This window comes from Fringilla coelebs (genome assembly GCF_963513975.1).
Source record: "Fringilla coelebs genome assembly, chromosome: 19".
Taxonomy (NCBI): Eukaryota; Metazoa; Chordata; class Aves; order Passeriformes; family Fringillidae; genus Fringilla; species Fringilla coelebs.
In genome coordinates this window covers 3,723,797-3,743,154 of record NC_140045.1, presented here as the reverse complement: position 1 = coordinate 3,743,154, position 19,358 = coordinate 3,723,797, and the positions used below count along the sequence as shown (strand labels likewise).

The 19,358-nt window shown below is 41.3% G+C and overlaps 1 protein-coding gene across 8 annotated transcripts in view; it reads right to left on the bottom strand.

Moving 5' to 3' along the window:
• PECAM1 (platelet and endothelial cell adhesion molecule 1) overlaps nucleotides 1-13,253 on the bottom strand; it is a 31,653-nt gene extending 18,400 nt beyond the window's left edge. For all 8 annotated transcript variants that reach the window (XM_084218496.1, XM_084218497.1, XM_084218498.1 and 5 more), the window contains exons 1-12: nucleotides 12,982-13,253; nucleotides 12,809-12,835; nucleotides 11,409-11,702; nucleotides 10,418-10,717; nucleotides 10,034-10,303; nucleotides 9,409-9,669; nucleotides 8,222-8,503; nucleotides 6,103-6,384; nucleotides 5,544-5,651; nucleotides 4,669-4,696; nucleotides 1,247-1,317; nucleotides 531-587 (exon numbers count right to left, since the gene is read on the bottom strand). In XM_084218496.1, coding sequence (XP_084074622.1) covers nucleotides 531-587; nucleotides 1,247-1,317; nucleotides 4,669-4,696; nucleotides 5,544-5,651; nucleotides 6,103-6,384; nucleotides 8,222-8,503; nucleotides 9,409-9,669; nucleotides 10,034-10,303; nucleotides 10,418-10,717; nucleotides 11,409-11,702; nucleotides 12,809-12,835; nucleotides 12,982-13,015 — 2,014 coding nt within the window. In that variant the 5' untranslated portion in view covers nucleotides 13,016-13,253. The remainder of the gene's footprint in view (nucleotides 1-530; nucleotides 588-1,246; nucleotides 1,318-4,668; nucleotides 4,697-5,543; nucleotides 5,652-6,102; nucleotides 6,385-8,221; nucleotides 8,504-9,408; nucleotides 9,670-10,033; nucleotides 10,304-10,417; nucleotides 10,718-11,408; nucleotides 11,703-12,808; nucleotides 12,836-12,981) is intronic.
• Nucleotides 13,254-19,358: the final 6,105 nt, after the last annotated feature.

The window sequence follows — 19,358 nt, the reverse complement described above, 5'->3', positions numbered from 1 at the left end:
CTGGGCACAGCAGGCACAGAAACAGCTGCTGCTTTCTGCTCTGTTTTTAGAGTGGGGTGGGGATGGTGTTCTACCACATTTCTGTAAGAGCTGGAAGGAACCACGACATTCATTCAGACTGAAATCCTGCAGAACAGATTTGGCAGATTCTTTTATTCAGATTTCATAGCAGGTTATTTTTGGATTTAATTCTTAGATATTTCAAGATCCAGGGAAGTGAAGAAATGACAGAGAAATAAAAGAAGCAGAAATCTGTAGAAAATTTTGGGTTTTTTAAACAAATCAGAATATTTGTTATACAGAACTTCCTATTTTGAGTATAAGTTGTATTTTTATACCACCCATCATTAGATGGTCTGGGATCCAGCACAGCTAATTACACTCCATAAGGCAATTGATAAAAGGTGTCATTTTGGACGTGGGAAAAAAGGGATGGCCCTATCATTACTACCTCACTACTGCCATTAGAAAACATCAAGACTTTCAATTGTAAAACAATTTAAAAATCTATTGTTTAAGTATGGAATTACCTTTACTCTCATCTGTTGATTTCATGTGGTTTTCATTATCTTCAATGTAACCTGATCCTAAAATATGAAAGCCAAAGTTGAGCTGACAAAATGTTTATTGCAACAAATTAAATAAATTAATCACACAGCTATTCCTACTGCCATTATCTGTATTTCCATATAACACATTCTACTTTTAGATTCCCACCTAAAACATTCAAGTGGGAAGAATGTGGCTTCTTAAATAATCAGCTAACAAACACCCAAGGGGCAACTTTGTCTGTGTCAGGTGCTCTAAACATCATGTCCACCTGTCCTTGCCAAGTACACTGAGGTCCTGCAATGAAAGGTGCCCAGGCAAGTTAACATCTCTATGCTGTGGTCACATCACAGGGCCATGTGCCACAGCTCAAATTTCCTCTCTGAAATAATTTCCTTGCAGCTGGGTCAAAAGCAGAAAGTAATTTTCTTTTACCATGATTTCTCCATCTGTGATATTGTCAATTGATTGCCTGGGAGAAGTGTCTGAGCAGACTTATAAACCAATCTGTGTAAGACGTGCTCATAAAAACTGTACAAAGACAAAATGACAGAAGAAACCTTGGACAGTGTTCTTGGTATCCCTCTGTATTCCCAAAACATTGGGCCCCATCCAAACAATAACTGCCAAGTCCAGAACTTTAAATAGATGTTTAATTAGAGCAATTTACTAACAGTCTCATAGCAAAATAACCTACCTGAATAGTAGTTTCCATCACTGGGTGGTCTTGTTAGTTTTTCACTTGTCACGCTGGGAGCCAAGGCAGAACTGAAAAAAAACCCAATAAAATTAGATTTAATTATCCAAAACCAGTCAATAAAACCAAGAACATGATTCTGTGCAAAGATCAGTCACTGTCTATGCTGACTACCAGTGAAACTAATGAAAATTTTGCCTTGCTTTAGGAGAAACACAAGGAAACTTTAAGGTCAAAAATGTTCCCTATTGCATTATTCTTCTTTAAGCCCTCTGTATTTTCAATTTTATTCCATATTTAAATGCATTCAGATACAGACCTGACGTTCTTGTATTTCACTTATCTGGCCTTTTTTTCCTATTTTTAGAGTATTTCCTCATCCTGTTGTTGTGTTAGCAGGTGGAACATGAAGCACAACCATCTATTGTCTGCAGGTGCGAGCTGTGACAAGCTATACTCATGTGAAGCAAGGCTTCCAGCCCTTTACACACAGAAATATTGCACCACTGTCATACAGCAGGTGTTGTGCTTTAACCCCAGATGGCAGCTCAACATCACCCAGCCACTCGCTCACTCCCCTGCCCTGCCACAGAGGGGTGGGGAAAGATAAACCCCATGGATTCAGATAAGAACAGTTTAATAATTCAAATCAAGTTAATAATAATAAGAGCAATGAAAATGAGAGAGAGAGAGAGAAAGCCCAAGGAGAACAGGGATGCCCTGAGCAGCACCTCCCGCAGTCCGCGGCTCGGCGCGGTTTTGCCGCCGGGGCTGTGCTGTGACAGCGACCAGCACCTGCTTTATTCAGCCTTCAGTAACCCTGCAACAGAAAGGGCTTCCAAGAGGTGGGACCAGGCAGCTGCTTCATTTCCTCCATCTGCAAGGCTGCTACACTGAAAGCCCACCAGGATTCTTCTGGGTCCTTGAAGTACCCACTCCTGAGATAGTCTATGCTCTTAGAACCTCTGGGCTGGTCCCAGTGGGGGCTTCTGATTCCCAGTCAGGCTGATTTCAGCCTCCAGCAGTCAGCTCTTGGAATCCCCCTCCAGAAACACAAGTGGGTTCTGTCCCTTCACAGCCTGATAACATCAGGGAACACCGTGCACCCGTATCTGCTGCAGCCTTATACTCCTGGGGGGCTGACGTGATGGGCCACGTGATCCACACAGTCCAGTGAACAAGGCTGGAGGCAGAGCCCCTCTAGTCTTGCTCATAGGTTTATGCAACTTGCTTCTTGTGAAAATGGAGTAGAATTCCTTTCAGGATCAGGATCAGGAATAAGATCAGCCCTTCCGCTCTGTCTGAGGAACTGCCCCCTGCAGCAGCAGCTTTACTGGAAGAACCCCCTCTTGTGATTATTCTTCCTTGCAATTCATGGAGGCCTGGAGTGGAATTTCTATCCCACTTCCTCATGTTGTCTCTGTAAGCCTGAAGGAAAAGCCAGGGTCTCCCCTGGTGTGTCCCCTCAATATGCTCCCTTGAGCAAGGACACTTTCTGATACCAGCTGAGATTCCAGACTGTGCATGTGGGGAGTACAATCTAGATCCTCTTTCAGCTGCTCAGCTGGTTTCCCCACAGCAGGGACAAGGGAGGAAGAGATTTTTCTGTGTACTGCTAGAGTTGGGGAGCCACTGCCCGTGAGCTGGTGTACGATGATGGTGCTCTGGTGTACACAGTTCTGATACTTGGTGTGTGCACACTGGGCTTCATCTGGATCTGGGAGTGACCATGTGTTGTTTGGGTCATAATAAATTATCTACCTCTAAGCATGGCTAGTTCCCTGCTGTACTGAGTACCTCCCTCCACTGTGGTCCACTTCCCTGGGTGAAACAGAACATCTTCCTTGAAGAAATACCTTTCCTTGACAAGACCTGCTTCTAAAGGCTGAGGACTTGTGTTACTCTTCCCATCACCTTGTCAATTCATCCTTCCCTAGAAAATGATCACAGCTGCTTGGCTTCCCTACTCCCTAATTCCACACCAGCAGCCCCATTATCCCAGCATCTGAGCATCCAGGTGATAACATGCTCACCTGGATGACGGCTGAAATCCTTTTGCAGCTCACCCGCAGCTCACTCAGGGATAGAGATCAGGTGCCTCTTGTTCTGCCTCTTCCTCCTGTTCCTGTTATGACCCTGCTTTGTCCCTATTTCCTAAACAAGCCATTTTTCCTGGGCATTTCTCTTCCTTTTTTGAGGGGCAACTGCTACAGACAGGGGTTGGTCCTCTGGTTCAGCTGCATTACCCATCCCTGGGGTGAGCAATCACAGTGTCTGTGATTACTGGAGTTTGGGTGCCCACTGTGCCTGTCATGGGGGTTGGAATAGCTGCAAATAAATTTTTGACCCTAAACAAGAGCTGAACCACATTCAGCCACTTGCTGGTTCCTACCAATAGGAGGTTCCAATATCCCAAGTGTATTCAAAATTTTCCTAATTCTCAAATGCTCTGGTAAGTAGGCTGGAGAAGAAAGGGAGGCTGTGGGAAGATGTCTCTCCTCCACAGGCTGGTTGTCCGAGGAGTCGGGTAAAAGATGTAATTGTGGATAATTCCCAACAGGTGTCTCTCCACTCACAGGTGATGGCAGCGCTGAGACCCGACCAGGTGAGTTAGAACAATACCCTCAGCCCTGCCCCGATGGCAACAAACACGACAGGGTGCAGTAGTTGTTGGAGAACACAGCTCTGAGAGCAAACAAATCAACTCGGTGGCTATGAAACCACAAGGAATGCTTGTAACAAACTTGTTTCAACCTGCACTGGTCAGATCTGTTGCTAACTTCGAGTCCCACACTGGGTGCCAAAAAGGGCTGTTGTGGTTTAACCCCAGCTGGTAACTAAGCACCCTCCCTCACCCACCCCACTCCCAGTGGGACAAGGAGAAGGATTGGAAAAAGGTAAAACCCAGGTAAGAACAGTTGAGATAAGAACAGTTTAATGATTGAAATAAAGTAAAATATAATAATAATAAAAATAATAATAGTAATAATAATAGTAGTAATAATAATAATAATAGAAGGGGAGAGAGAGAGAGGAGTAAAACTCAGGAAAAACAAGTGATGCTCAACACAATAGCTCAGCACCTGCTGACTGATGCCCAGCCCAGCCCTGAGCACTGACCAGTGCCTCCCAGACAACTCCCCCCCAGTTTTTCTACTGGGAATGACACTGTGGTGTGGAAGATCCCTTTGACTGGTTGAGTCAACTGTCCAGGCCACGATCCTGCCTGGCTTCTTGTGCCCCTGCTCACTGGCACAGCATGGGAAACTGAAAAGTCCTTGACTTAGTGTAAGCACTCCTTAACTGAACAGCAGTGTTATCAACATCATTCTCACACTAAATGCAAAACACAGCACTGTACCAGCAATTAAGAAGAAAATTAACTCTATCCCAGCCGAAACCCAGACAGGAAGGCATCTTACCCAGACATCTCCATGGATGGTCCTTTAGCTTGACAGAGAAAAACAAAACTTCTATTAATAGGTTGTACAAGTAAAGAATTTAAAAGTAAAAATTAAAAACAAAAATATAGTGATTGTCCACTCCTGTCAGAGTAGTTTCTCCTGGCTATCACAAAATTAATTACCTCATGTCTTTTATCCTGTTTATCTCCCATGTCCCTTAAATCTCTTTTTCATGGAAAACCCTAGATCCCAAGCCCCAGATTTTAACCAAGCCAATTTAAGCAATCTGGGACATCCAAATTCTCCAAATTTTCCCAAATAATTTGCTATGTACAGTGTATCACAGGATAAATCAGATCTACTTATTTTCTGAAATAAAAAGACCTAAAAAAAATACCTTAACGATAAAGGACAAATGCCTCAATGAAATTGTATTACAGAGTGGAAGGAAAAACCTAATCCCATAAACTAATAATCTAAGTTTGCTTCATGAGGACTAGAGAGGTAGCTCAATTACACCTGAGTTGGGACCCAAAATCAAATTTTTATAGCTCTATAAGGGATCAGAAACCTCCTCTGCCTCTACATTGCCTGAGGCTGAACTTCAGACCTAGGACTGTATGGGAGCAGTGTAATTCTGGCCTGTATTTTATAACCTTTGCTTCCCCAGGGCCTGCCCAGCGCTATTAGTTACATGCTTTGCCCAATATGCTTGGAAAGCTTCAGCACATTTGCAGCCTAATTTGAGTCACCTTGCATTTCTAAGTAGATTCTTTTAATTGTGTTTAGTCATCTCTGAAGCCACACCCCCACAAGCCTTTGCTGCTGAGACAAATGCAAGTTTAACTGTAATACATTTGTCCCCAAACAAAGAGAGGGGAACCATTCATTACCCTTTTTCTTCTTACGCAAAAACCACCACAAAGCGACTGCTCCTGCTCCGGCCATGGCTGTCAGGACAAATGCAGCAATGACTCCTTTCTGCCAAGCTGCTAAGATGACTGCAAATAAGAAAAACATTTTAAGAGAGTAGTTAGTGACAGGTCAACACTACCAAATTCTGTAGCTCCTGACCTTTCATTTTGCTACACATCAGCCTTCTTACACAGTGGGGAAGATCTTGGAAGAGACTTGTGTGCCCAGCTCTCTAGTGAGCCTCTCCTTTGTGGCCAAAAGCTCAAGCTTGTGATCAACAGCTTGATTTTAGTTTGCATCTTGCCCCTTTGGCTTTTGGGCATCCCCTTAATTTTTCTATGTAAGCTGGACAGTCTCCATTTATAAAGACATCTCTCTGTTTAACTTCTGACACCACCAGTAAGGTGGCATTAACCACTCCAGTAAGGGAGTTACACTGAGGAACATCTCAAATCAGATGGCCTCACCTTTTTACACTGAGGAACATCTCAAACCAGATGGCCTCACCTGTAAAGGTGACAGAATTAATGAGCTCACCACTGATGGTTATCGGACGGCTCCTCACGTTCACGCTGGCTCGGTTCGAAGCCATGCAATAATAGGTCCCTGTGTCCTTCCTCTTCATTGTTTTCTTGTGCCAAATGGTTCTGTCTGAATATTCCCTTACTTCATGTAGAAGAACTTCATGATCAGTTTTTTTAAAAAACTTGAAGTCAATTGGCCAAGATCCTTCCTTCACAGAGCAGAGGAAAGCAGTATCACTGCCAACTTCTACTTCTCCATAGGGAACACTGCCCAAACTGGCATCCCTGATTGGTACTACAGAGGAAGGCACAAAGAAAACAAATATTAGCACTATCAGAAATAACTTTGATGACAAAATATTGTACTGTAGAAATGCTTGCTTTAATGCTTAGTTAAACAGAGACTGAATGCACAGTATTAATCTTTCTGAACACTCTCTGCCAGACAGCATCCTCTAGTAAATATTTTTATAGATCCAGAAATAGAGAGGGCATGATAAAGAAACAAAGCAGACACAGGAAAAAATTATATTCATTCCAGAGAGGTCAGTCAGTTTCTTTCCTTAAAATCCTTTGGATGCCCCTCTGGCCCCAGCCTACAAATGATTTCGTTTCCAGAAATAATACACTCAGCAGTTCCATTGTTTAAATAATTATGGTGCAATTTGTGCAGTTCTGCTTTCATAGTTATGTAGAGTTATGCTGATTTATGCTAACTCTGTGGTAAGTGTGTTCTTGCAACTTTTAATATCCAATAGAGGGTGTCAGGAGATAACGGATCAAGTTCTCCAAAAGCATCAGCAAATCCCAAATTTCAATGGTTACAGAATGCAGCACACACAAGGAGAGAAGTTAGTTTGCATTAGAAGAAGTTGTAAGAAACATGCATAGCCAAACCATAGTTTTTAAGTCTGCTGGTTTACAAATGAAGCACATGAGCAGACACAGAACTAGCAGATGAGCTCAGCCTTGGTAACTACAGGGAGAAAAAATGGACACACATTGTGTGATGCAAGACATGCAGAATGTCAGCAGCTCTGCAAAATGTTTGGGACATGAAACGTGTTTTGCTAAAATTCCCAAAGAAAAATTCTCTGGAAATATGATAAATGTGTTTGGGGAAGAGCTATGGATAACACAAGGCAGATGTAGAGAAGGAATCATTAAGGCAACACTGGTACAGGAGCAGAGGAAGGAAACCAGATTTGACATGAAAAGATGGTGGTCATGGAAGCTGTGTTTGTATTAGGAAGCAGATTTAGATATAAGACATGGGTTACTATGACTGAGCCCCTGCCAGAGGGAATTGCTCTGGAGAACACAAGTCCTCCTCCACATCTGGTACAGACAGAAAGGACAGAATACAGAGAATTTGAAGTCACCACCTCACCAGTGATGGACTGTGGCAGACTGGCTAACAAGGCTCCCAACAATGACCTTCTCTTCAGAACTTCTAATCAGTGTCACAATATATCCCAAACCACAGCTCTGACACCTGGGATGCACCAGTTCCAGCAAAGAAATACCCACTTGTTAATGGACTAAAATTATGCTTTGTGTTTATTTGTACCTTGTTATTTCAAAATAGCTTGACTTTAAATCTCCCTAGGTAAAACTCTTCAGAGTTTTATCATTCAGCTTCTCTCTACTGTTAGTAAACAGTGGAACTGATGAATTTAAGGTGAGTCCTAAGGTGCTGCAGTTTGGGTGAATGCAAATACTGTATTCAAAAGCCCTGTGGAGAGTGTGCAATAATCCAACTGACTCAAAAGAAATGTAACAATTTTGCATTTATCTGTTCCAGTCATACATAACTCAGTGTCAAAACTCGGAAAACAGCCTATTAACCACAAATTGATTTTATTAAGACCAACACAATTTGGGTTTAAACTACGATGCAAAGCTGAAAACTCCTTGGTGGAGGGAAATTAGCTCTTCTTTTTCAAAGATCAAGAATTGACTTCTACTCTAGCCCTGGACTACTATGCTGTGATAGGCAACTATTTTAACTCAAGTGAGCAGGAACTTGCAAACATTTCACATCCATTTTTCTTAGCCCACCACTTGCTGCTACAGTTTCAAAACTCTAAATATTCCATTAGACAAGAACAAGAAGAATTAAACAGACTTACCTATCACTGTGACATTTAGAATATTGCTAGTTTTCACACCACTGGAGTGATTGTTTCTAGCATCACATTTGTATCCTCCATTGTCATTTAGTCCAATATCTTCATCCAAAAATGTAGCATATGTGTCATTAGTTACATTTTTCTTAATTTCATTCCCTTTGTAGAATGTGAATGTTATTGGTGGTGTTCCCATCACTGAATGGCAGATTAATTGTAGAGGCTTCCCTAATACCACCTCTGGTGAGCCACTGACAACAGAAAGAGTTGGCTTGGAGACTGGAGCTAAAAGGTGAATAAAAAAAAATGTTTCAAATGACACTGCATAAGGCCAAAAGACACAACATTATTTTGCAGAAAACATAAATATACAATATTTAGCTAGTTTGCAGACACAGTCAATATTGGGAAGCTCTTCCTCATCAAGAGAATGGAAATGGGGGGACTTGAACAAATCAATAGCACAGATATTAGAACATATGTGACTTTGAATACAGCAGCATATAGAGACAATATAAAGCAAAACAAGGAAAGGATCAGTGACACAGCTGTGGATCATCCAAACCCCAAAAGTACTTCTGACCCAAGGAACAAATCTGCTCCCTGTATGACCTGAGAGACATTGCACAGCTCCTCCTCAGGGCCCTGCTCCAGCAGCACAGTGAACAATCCAGTTCATGCCTTGGACAGGCTGGAGAAGCACTGTGCCTGCTCCATGAGAGGGAAGGGCACTGGAGGATTCTGAGCTGGGGAGGGGCTGTGCTTACAGCAGGGAGCCCTTGCCTTTTCTAGAGCAGGGCCAACCAGATGAGCTCTGGCTCTCCTGCCTTTCTGCCTGGAGGGGCAGGGATTCAAGGCAGGCACTGACAGAGCTTCAGATCAAAGTGAAAGTTTTGCAGAACATTCCTGAATGGAGTTTGCCTGGTCCCCAGCAGAACCAGGCACCAGCAGGGAGCCATTCCAACACCCTTCTCCGAGGGCCAGCCCTGGAAAGTATGACTTGATTATATCACAATACACCAAACCCTCTGCAGCTAAAGCACATCCCACAGAAATTCATGTTGTAAGAACAGACACCCTGCTAGTTCATGGACTGGAGACTGATTCTGTAAAGAGATGTCCTTATTTATGAACTTCTGGTTTAGATCCTTCCCCCACCCTGGCGGTTCTAAGCCTCTGTGTCAACTCACCATAAACACTTATCCTTACAGGTTTGCTCTCCTTGACTATTCCCCTTACTTCAGCTTTGCAGGTGTAAGATCCAGTGTCATTCACATTCACTTTAATTGCTAAGATTCTAGATTTTTTCAACAGGATGTCTCCACTGGAACTTTTCCGTAGGATAGAGAAGTTGGCTCTCCGTAAACCATTAATGCTGCAGTTCAAAATTAAATCTTTATTTTCATCTAACTGAGTCATAGAAGCAGACAGTGTTGGCTTGGGGAATAATTCTGCAAGATAAAAAGAGAGCTGATTCATTCAAAATAAACCTGGAAGAATGTGACTACTTATCTCAAAGTATACAGAATGAAGGACATACTGATAGTTTATAATTTGGGAACAAAACAATTGTGTTATTTTAATATTATTGTATTTTCAGGGAAAACAGAAACTTAGCATTTGCTTGAAACCAATTTTCACAGGTTGTTTGAGGATATTATTTTAGTTGGGAAGTATAGGTGGGCAAAAATCAGAAACTAAAATCTAACTAGCCTTTAACTTAACTTGGATCTGGAGGTTACACTTGGATCCTGAGTTCTGCCAAATTTAAATATTAATACTTTGAGTAAAATCCAAGATGAACAGAGGTTTTACCTGACACAAAGACATTCCTTTTGGTGGTTTTAGACACTGCTCCTTGCTCCACCTTACACAGGTATTCACCACTGTCCTCCTGAGTGGCTAATGTGGAGTATTTCAGAAATTTCTTATCTCGTACACTGTTCAGTATTGTTCTGTTTTTCTGGAAGATGATTTCAATGCCATGCATTTGAGCTGCCACGGTTGAGCATTCAAATTCTATTTGGTCTCCTTCTGTAATGTTATTGGAGGGCCTGGTGATCAGAGTGGGCTTTATAAATGGTTCTGCAAGAGAATAGACATAAACATACAGATAGATCGATATACATATAAATATGTGATCCAGTTTTTATCTATGGCTAGCAAAGAAATGTAAAAAGAAAAGTTAAAACAACTTACCCTTGACTGTAACAAGTGTTTTGTTGCTGTATTGGGAACTTTCCCATCCAGATTTTACCTGTCTCTTGCCAAAGCAATCAAATTGTAAAATATTATCTCCTGCTTGAACATAATATTCCATTTCAGAGAAATTTTGGTTTTGTTCAGGTACACGTTTTTCTATAGGCTCTGAATTTGTCTTCATCTTCCGGAAAAAGAACTCTAAAGGAGGTACTTCTTCTGGCAGCTCACAACGTAATTTCACAATTTCACCCTCTGAAACTTCTTTTCTGTCAGCAGTCAGGATTGGCTTGGTCATTCCTTACAATAGAAAACAAGAAAAGAAACAGAACTTTGCATAATCCTGTAATAACCAGCACCTCTGATGACTGTGGGAACGATTTATACTGATTAACAGATGCAAATAGTTTGCAAGAACCAAAAGATGACCCTGTAACTACTCAGTGCTGACAAATTCTGTCCAAGATGCTTTTCCAAGAGGAAAATGTCACCTGCAGTCAAGAACATGTCTGGAAAGTGTATGGATGCAGGTGGCCTCTGTTCTCACAAGAGATGAAAGAACAAGACTGAGACAACATTGCCTACAAAAGTGGCCCATGGCTGATGCTGGCTTTGGGGCTGGCTCTCACACCCTGAGCGTCCCTGTGAGTTATTTCCAGCATTTCCAGGAATCTGCCCACCCCTCATCGTGGTTATTGGGCTGGGCACAACTTTCACAAATAATTCTTTCTCTAGTCTAGGGAACAGAGGCTGAGGATGCTGGGGATGGTGGCACAGATTGTGTTCCTGACTAGCACTGATCTGGCCTGGAGCCTTGGGGTCCTGAGCTCATTTCTGTGCCTTAACATGGGGGATTAGCACCAAACTCTCATCAGGTATTGTGATGTCAAGGATAAAACACGCAAGATCCCCTTGTTAAGCACTATTAGTCCTTCCCTGTGAGGTTGTTCTCTCTCTGTATCTCATCTGCCATGTCTGACAGAGCACTCACCTGCTACCCAAACATAGATGGTCTTACTGAAACCCCTCTTGCCATCTGCATTCACCCTGCATTCATATTCTCCTGTATCTGAAGACTTGGCCACAGGTATTTCATACCGTGCATCTTCTTTGTCTGATAGGGTCATAAACACAAGCTTCCCATCCTTAAAAAATGTGAAATTGTGCTTCAGCTGGAAATGAGTATTTTTGCTAATATCAGCATGGCAGATGATTGACATTGGAGCTCCATTCTTCACTTTGTCAGACGGTTCAGCCTTGATTTCAACTCTGTTGAAAGTAAAAACTTGATAGAAAATAAAAAAGAAAAATTATATTTATTTTAAATTAGTCCAATATAACACAGTTATCTCAAGCTGTCACATTTAAATTACAAAAATTAATTTTAAAATTTACATTTCATTTGATACAAATATTGTCATTTAAATTGGTAAGTGCTTTTAGAAATAAAGCTCGTGGTAGTATTTATATAAATATATATATGTGTATAGAAATGCATGTGCATTGAAATATATTCTGGTTTTATAACCACAGCAAGAAAAAGAATTTGTAGCTTAAATGTTACAACTGTTAGGCTCCTGGTATAACTGACATTTATGTTCTCACATCTTGAGGAACAAGTATAGGGAAAGATGCATTTGTTCATTCACTTTCTCTTCCTTTAGAACTCACATTTCTGGGCTATGCCCATTTTGGTCAGGATTTCTATTAGAAATTGCTATTCAGATAGAAAAACTTTCCTGCATCTAAAGTGCCTTGTCCTGCACTCTTCCCAGCTCTTTATAATGGGTCCTTGCTAGAGAGAGTCTGGGCCATAAAATCAGTGAAAAGCTGTGAATTTCTTTGCATGTGAATAAACCACATGACAGCAAGGAGCAAACATTTCTCCCAGGTGATGGCAAAAAGGAAGCATGCAGAATGTACGTGCTGGGAGCCAGCAGCATGATAACATAAACAGCAAACATGTTCCTTTCAGAACACAATTTCTGGGCTCTGCTCAGACATGATCAATTTTTTTGCAAGACCAGGAGACAGTGCCCTTAACTTATATTCTAAAATTTTATCCTTCCTTCTTCCTTGTGGGCATGAGAGGGATTCTTACATATCAAAACAAAATGCTAATTTTCTCTGCCACCTCTTTTGTGGCTCAGTAAGGCAAATTACTTTAGGAAAGATTTCACTTTTATTAAGGTATAAGTAGCACATCTCTGATTTAAACACTATACCAAGAAACACCACCAAGTAAGCCCTTTATTTTCATATAGCCAAATTTCATACTGAGCTATTGTACAGCAAATCCAAATAAACTCTGTTATAGATGCATACCAACCGAGGAATTAGTTATATTAAATTTCTACATAAAAAAACCAACAAAAATCTATCATTCCCTACCTTTCCCCTGAGCATGAAGTTCTGAACCTGGGGGGGGGAAAAAAAGAGAAGAAATGTTATTTTCAAAGCTTACAGATTGAGACACAGTGGTGCAAAACTGTAAAAAGTCTCAGCCAACCCCAGAGAAAGCAGCAACACGTGTACCCACCCAGAGATTCAGTTATCAAACTTACACTGCAAGAAAATCACCAGAAGAACAAGATACATCTCGTTCCTGAAGAGCAGACACTTTAATTCCAAAATCAAACAATATTCATTATCAGAGGTGATGCCTCCAGGTACCAAAACCACGTTTTGCTTTTTTCCCCTTGTTGTTTTATGGAAACAAATAAAAATTTGCCATTAAAATTTGTACGTTTTCCCAGATCTTCAGCAGAAAGTGGCTGGATCAAGTAATCGTTCCCATTACTGGAAACTGGAAATGGCAAACAATGAGAATGTATCTGCTGCTCCCAGGCAGATTGCTGCTCAGGAAGTGACTGGACTTTTCCTGAGGGCGCTACCAAATGCATTGCTTTGTTTAATTTCTTAAGGTGTATTAAAAAAACAAGAAGTTCCAATGACATTATCCTGCAGTTCCTGTCAATATGGGTATTTTTAAGTCATGATTAACCATTTAGGAACAGAAATTACCTTTGTTACTTGACATCAGCAGATACTTGAGCAAATACTTCCCTTCATCCTAATAGAAGACTCTTTCAGAGAATAGATGTACATAATTATTCATTTTCCCCCTTTACCTCCATTACCCCTCTACACCTTTACTGTAGTTCACACAATAAAATCAAATTATCTCAAAAAGCAGAGGTACTGTTGTGTGAGACTACAATATTGACAGGTGGATCTCTCATACTACCATCATATATCAAAATCATGCATCTGCACCAGATTTTATTTTATGCAGATCTTATTTATGCAGCACAAAGGACACACAATCACAAACCTTAAACCCCTCAGGAATCAGATGGAGTTCCAATTCTCAGCAGAAACCTGCAGCAGCACTGGCACAATCTGAAAGAGAGGATGCTTCTCCATTGTTCAGGATATTCCTCTCAGTTTATCAGCCCACTTTTAAGTCAGACTTAAGCCATTCCCTCCAGCCCTGATACTGACTGAAGTCTACAGGCTGGACAAAGTGAGTTGAAACCAAGCTCTACAGAAAGTTTCTCAAGTTGTGTGACCCAGAACTCCCCAAACTGTGATTTAGTTATTCTTGAAAACTGAGTGCTCAGCTCTAAATCTCTTTGTTCTTTCCCCTGTGGACAGAGCCAATGCTTTCCTTTAATTCCAGCAACATTTTCCAGGCTTGTTAAAACACTGCATAAAACAATACAAAATTACAAAAGACAGCAGTACATAAATGAGACAGTTCTCATAAGCTCCACTGTTCATATGAAATCCCTTTCTTTCCTCCTGGGGTGAATGAAAGCTGTAGTTTTCCCCCCAAACCACTATTTGAAAGCTGTAAGTCTACATCAATGATGGTATTACCCACACCAGCGTGGAATTTTACAAAAGGAAACAGAAGGAAAACACTCATCTCTTTAACAATGTATGGGCTGCAAGGCCTCTCTGGCTGTTTTACAGAATGCCACAATAGTCCCAGCAATTAAGACTAAGCTGGTAACCAGCAATAGTGTTTGTCCTGCTCAGTCCAGGCTGTTTGAAACAACCACCAACAAAAGACTGGTGGCTTGGCCAGCTGCCAACCACGGTCCCCAGGGACAGGTAAAGGAAAAGAGTAGGAGGACACGTGGCAGGTGGAGAACAAAGGTAAATCAACTTTTGCTATTGGTAACAAAAAAAAATAGGAAGGAAGGAGATTTTCCCCTTCCCCCTTTCGCCGTAGAAGAATTCAGCAGGACATAAAAAGCCCAGCAAAACCACAAGAGTCTTTCCCACGGATGGGACAAAGGTTCCTCTGAGCCCCAGCGGGGGAAGGAGGGTGAGGGTGGGCCAATATCCTTCAGAGAGGGCCAGCAGGGCTCAGGTCAGAGCCAGGTTCAAGTGGAAAGGGCAGCCTTAGGATGAAATAGCTCAGGATCAAGGTTTAACCTTGCCAAAACCAGAGGCTGTTGCCAGATGTCACTCCCAATGAAGTCCATCTCACAAGATTCTACAGGCTGATTAAATGTCATATTCCTGACAGCCTCAACATCTCTTGGAGAGGAAAATCAAGCTGCTATTGACCAAAACCCAAGAATTAAATTCTACTGCAGGGATTTAGGCCAAAGTAACATGAAACTTGAGAGAAAAACATTTCAAACAGACAAGAACATTTTGATGCCATCTTCCATGCTTAAACTGGAAACAACATTGACCTAAAAGATGCAAACTTAAAGCACCTGTGCCAGTAACACAAATGCATCTGACAGACATCTGAATTCCATCTCTCAAGATACATATTTCTGAATTACACAAGATCAAATTTAGTCTAATTCACATCATATTAAAAACTCTATTCAAACCCTATTATATCTGTGGGAAAAGCAAGACTGACATCAGAAATGCAACACACCTTCTGAAGCAGCCAGAATAGCCATTAAAATCTGACTGAATGCCCTTTGAAACCCATGGGAGTCATCACATTTAATCTACTGCCAATGAATTGGACCCTTACACAGCAAACCTCATCTGGGAATTCCCAATCCCTGTTTCTGCTGGCTGGATCCTCTGCTACTTGCTCACATGTGACATTTCCTAAGAGCCACCAGCTCTGGCAACTGAACAGAGCTTTGCTGAACTGAGAGGCAAAGCCTATTTCCCTAACTAAGGGAAAATGCTGAATAAGATTTTCAATTTTTTCCCTCTGCAAATAGAAAGGTTTTAGGCAATGCCTTAGGACAGGAAAGGCAGCTCAGAGTTCCCAGCAGGCTGCAGCTGTTTGTTTCCATGTGCTCACAGCAGAGAGCAGCCACAGCACCGACCTCCAGCACAGACATCTCACATCTCACATCTCACATCTCACATCTCACATCTCACACCTCACACACCAATTCAGCCCCCAGACTTGCTCCCCTGGTCCCAAATGTCCACTCCTGATGGCACTTTCACTTTCTCAGAAAAGATGAAGGCTTCATGTGTGTCACCTTCTAGTTCTAACTGGCTGATTTATTGATTAAACATTTTTGGGCTCAGAAATCTTGTCACTGCTCATGGAGGCTCCACATAATTTCATGTGTAAGTTCACTGATTTTAAATACAGTTCACTGCTATAGAGGTGTATCTACAACTGTTTATCATTTTTCTAAATTTTATTCTATAAAATTTTTAAATTCAGAAATTGATGTCTACCTACACTAAAGTCAACACAAGTAACTAAATCAAGAACAACTCTGATTTTTAATCCCTCAATTCCTGACACATAGAATTGTTTAACTGCTTTGATTTCTTACAGCTGTGAACTGTTTTGCTTACTTATCAATTCTGTTCCAGTATACTCACAGATAATAGAACTATAACAACACTGCTGTTTTCACAAGTCTAGAAATCCCTAGTGAGCTGGGAATGAAACAAATTCTTTCTACATACATTTTCAGGGCATATTGTCTTCTCTTGAAAGTTGGACATTAGCATAAATTATTTTTGTTTTAAAAGCCTCTCTTTATACCTCCCTAGAGAAGAATAAAAAATTATTTTTTTCTCCATGGATTTGAATACTTACAAGGACATTAAAGAAATTAGCATTGACTTTTTTTGAGAAGTCTGGAAGTTCCACAAATTACAATTTACAGAACCTCTGGATGGCCCAGTTTGTCTGGGTATAAATTCCATTTCACAATGGCACCATCTGCTGGGAGATGAGCTCGACAGTGAAGCACACTGGGCTCCCCTCACTGCCCCCTTTCTCAATTTAACATTGGATGGTTGATATCCAACATCTCTTCCAAATGGCAACATAAATTAAACCTGGAAAAGCAACTAAAGGAACCAGAAGGTTGATTATGACAGAATATCACTGAGGTTTTCACCACTTTTACTACAACAGGAGCTAATAATTATTATATTTGGTTTTATGCAGTACAACACTGGAAGGAGCACTAGAAATCTGTCTTGACTTGTATTACACACAGCACACTTAAAAATTCCTTCAGACAAATAAGAGAAATTCCTTCTTTCAGAAAAGTGAGATCAATTGATGATTACAATGTGATCATGGTCTGTGGGAACACCTGGAACTTTCTGTGTGCCAGTAGTGTGTGACTGATTCAGCTCCTCAAGGATTCAGCTCCTCAAGGACATTTTTAGCTGCTGTCCACTGCTGGATGAACAAGTTCCTCAGTTCAGAAACACACATCACACCCTGTCACTGTCACACAGTGCCCTTTGCTGGCAGTGCACCAGGATTTGCTTAACATCCAACATTTCCAGATGCAGCTGGAAAACAGCCTCAAGCTCTGCAGCAACATCCAGCAGTGCATCAGCACTGACAGAGGAGAGGTCAGTAACTTCTGGCTGCAGAGGGAATTTTTCATCCTGGAAAGATTTTTCTTTCTCTTACCATTATTTTAATATTGCTTGATGATTCCACAAGCATTATTCCACATTGCTTTCATCAGTAAAATTCAGTTGGTAGTGACTCAATGAGCTGATCCAAGCTGACAGAAAATCTTTCAGCAGCCTGGGCAAACCAAGAGGCAGAAGTGATTTGCTCCTGATCTGCTGCAGGTGCCCACACACAGCCAGACATTGAAAAAGGCTGGAAAATATAGATATAGTCAGTCCTGGGATATGTGTTGCTTTTTAAATTTTTTAAACATTTTTTCATTAAATATGTTAAGTATTGTGGTGGTGGTGGGAGGTGATTTTAACTTTTATCAGAGGTTAGGAGCCAGAAAAAAAGTTAAAATTACACCTGTGAGTAAGCTGAGTGATTAAGCTAACAGAGCACTCTATCCTGCACTCTTACAGAAATTCCTGAAAACATTTGTCTGGAATACTTTTCATGCAGTGATGTTTGAATTTATCCCAAGAGAAATGCATTAGTAACCCCAGTTTGCAGTGCTTCATCTTTTTCTATTTTTTTTTTCTTTTTCCATTGCTGGGAGATGATTTGGAGGACAGACATACCATTTAAAAATATTTCATCTTTGGGGGATTTGGGAGCTGCTAGATTGATTAAATCAGGTACCCAAAAGTTCCTTTCACCTGCTGACATGTACTTTGCAATCTGCAGTCAATTGAAAAGCATTCACTATGTCAAAATTCTCATTCATAACCAGAAGAAATGTAAAGCTACCTTAAATAGAAAAGAGATCCTTTCCTCTTCTCTTATTTGTCCTCCAGAAAAACAATTCTCTCACAATCAAACACCATGTACTTGAAATAAACAGCAGACTTGCCCCCACAGCCTTTTTGAGTAGGAGTGTGAAAATCCACTATTGAGTAACCTGCCTATGAAAGTAAAACCTTTTTGCAGACAAAACAGAAGCCTTGATTTAATTCATCACCAGACAGAACTGTCAGTCCATGTGATTTCTGGCAAAGCTCCTGCAGACATCCACTGCAGCAGATGCTCCTCCAGACTGCAGGACCTCTTGGGATGAGAAACTGGGACTGGGAATAACTATATATAATAATTCTTAGAACTCTGCTGAAACACACAAATTTCCTTGGAAGCCTGTGACAGAACAGACAAAGTTCTTACTACAGAAAACAATCCCAAATTAAAGAACTGACCTTGTGAATGACAGCTCAGTTTGGTTTATTCCCTTCCACCTGCTCACTTGAGGCAGAATATTGTCACAGCACCATGTGATACATATTTCCCTTTCTGATATTTTAACTTGTTTTGGCTGGATGACTTCTGCTCTGCAATGTTCTGCTCATTATTCTTTGTCAAGTTTATTCAGTTCTCCTTGCATGTACAACCACATTAATTCCAGGCAGGAAATTTGCAAATCTCATAAAAAGGGAACTCCAAGCTCACACAGTACCTTGCTGCTGATATAAAACTCTTTGTACAAGTGCTGAAAAAACCAACATCCTCTTAGTCCAAAGGCAATAGCCAGCTCTACCTGAAAAACAATCCAGATGGAGCAAACTCCTCACTTCCAAACAGAAACCAGGGCTTTGGACCAGCACTGGTCTTCCCTGGACACTCAGGCTGAGCATCCCGAGGGAGCCAGCCCACCATGAGAGATTCTGGTGACACCCAAGCTTTTGTTTTTTAGAAGGTAGGGCTAAATTCACAGCTCCTTTACCCACACACAAAATGAAGCAGCATCTTAGAAAAAGCATTGGGTTGCAGGTGAGCACCAGCAGCCAGGGCTCCTGAGGGCTGTTTGTGACCAGAGCAGCTCCCACAACAGCAAAAGGCACAAACAGCCGCATCCTCCCTCGGACAGCTGCGCTTTCACACGTGCTTCCTGACAGCTGGGAAAAGATGTTCCCTTCTTGGGGTTTGCTGACAGTGTTTCCACATCAGAAACATTTCTGAGAGGAGGGTGGAGGCTGTCTTAAAAGAAATTTTAAAAGAAAACAAACCCAAACAAGTAAACCTCCACCAAAATTTAAAAACCAAGGAGGAAGGAAGCGCACACAACGTTCT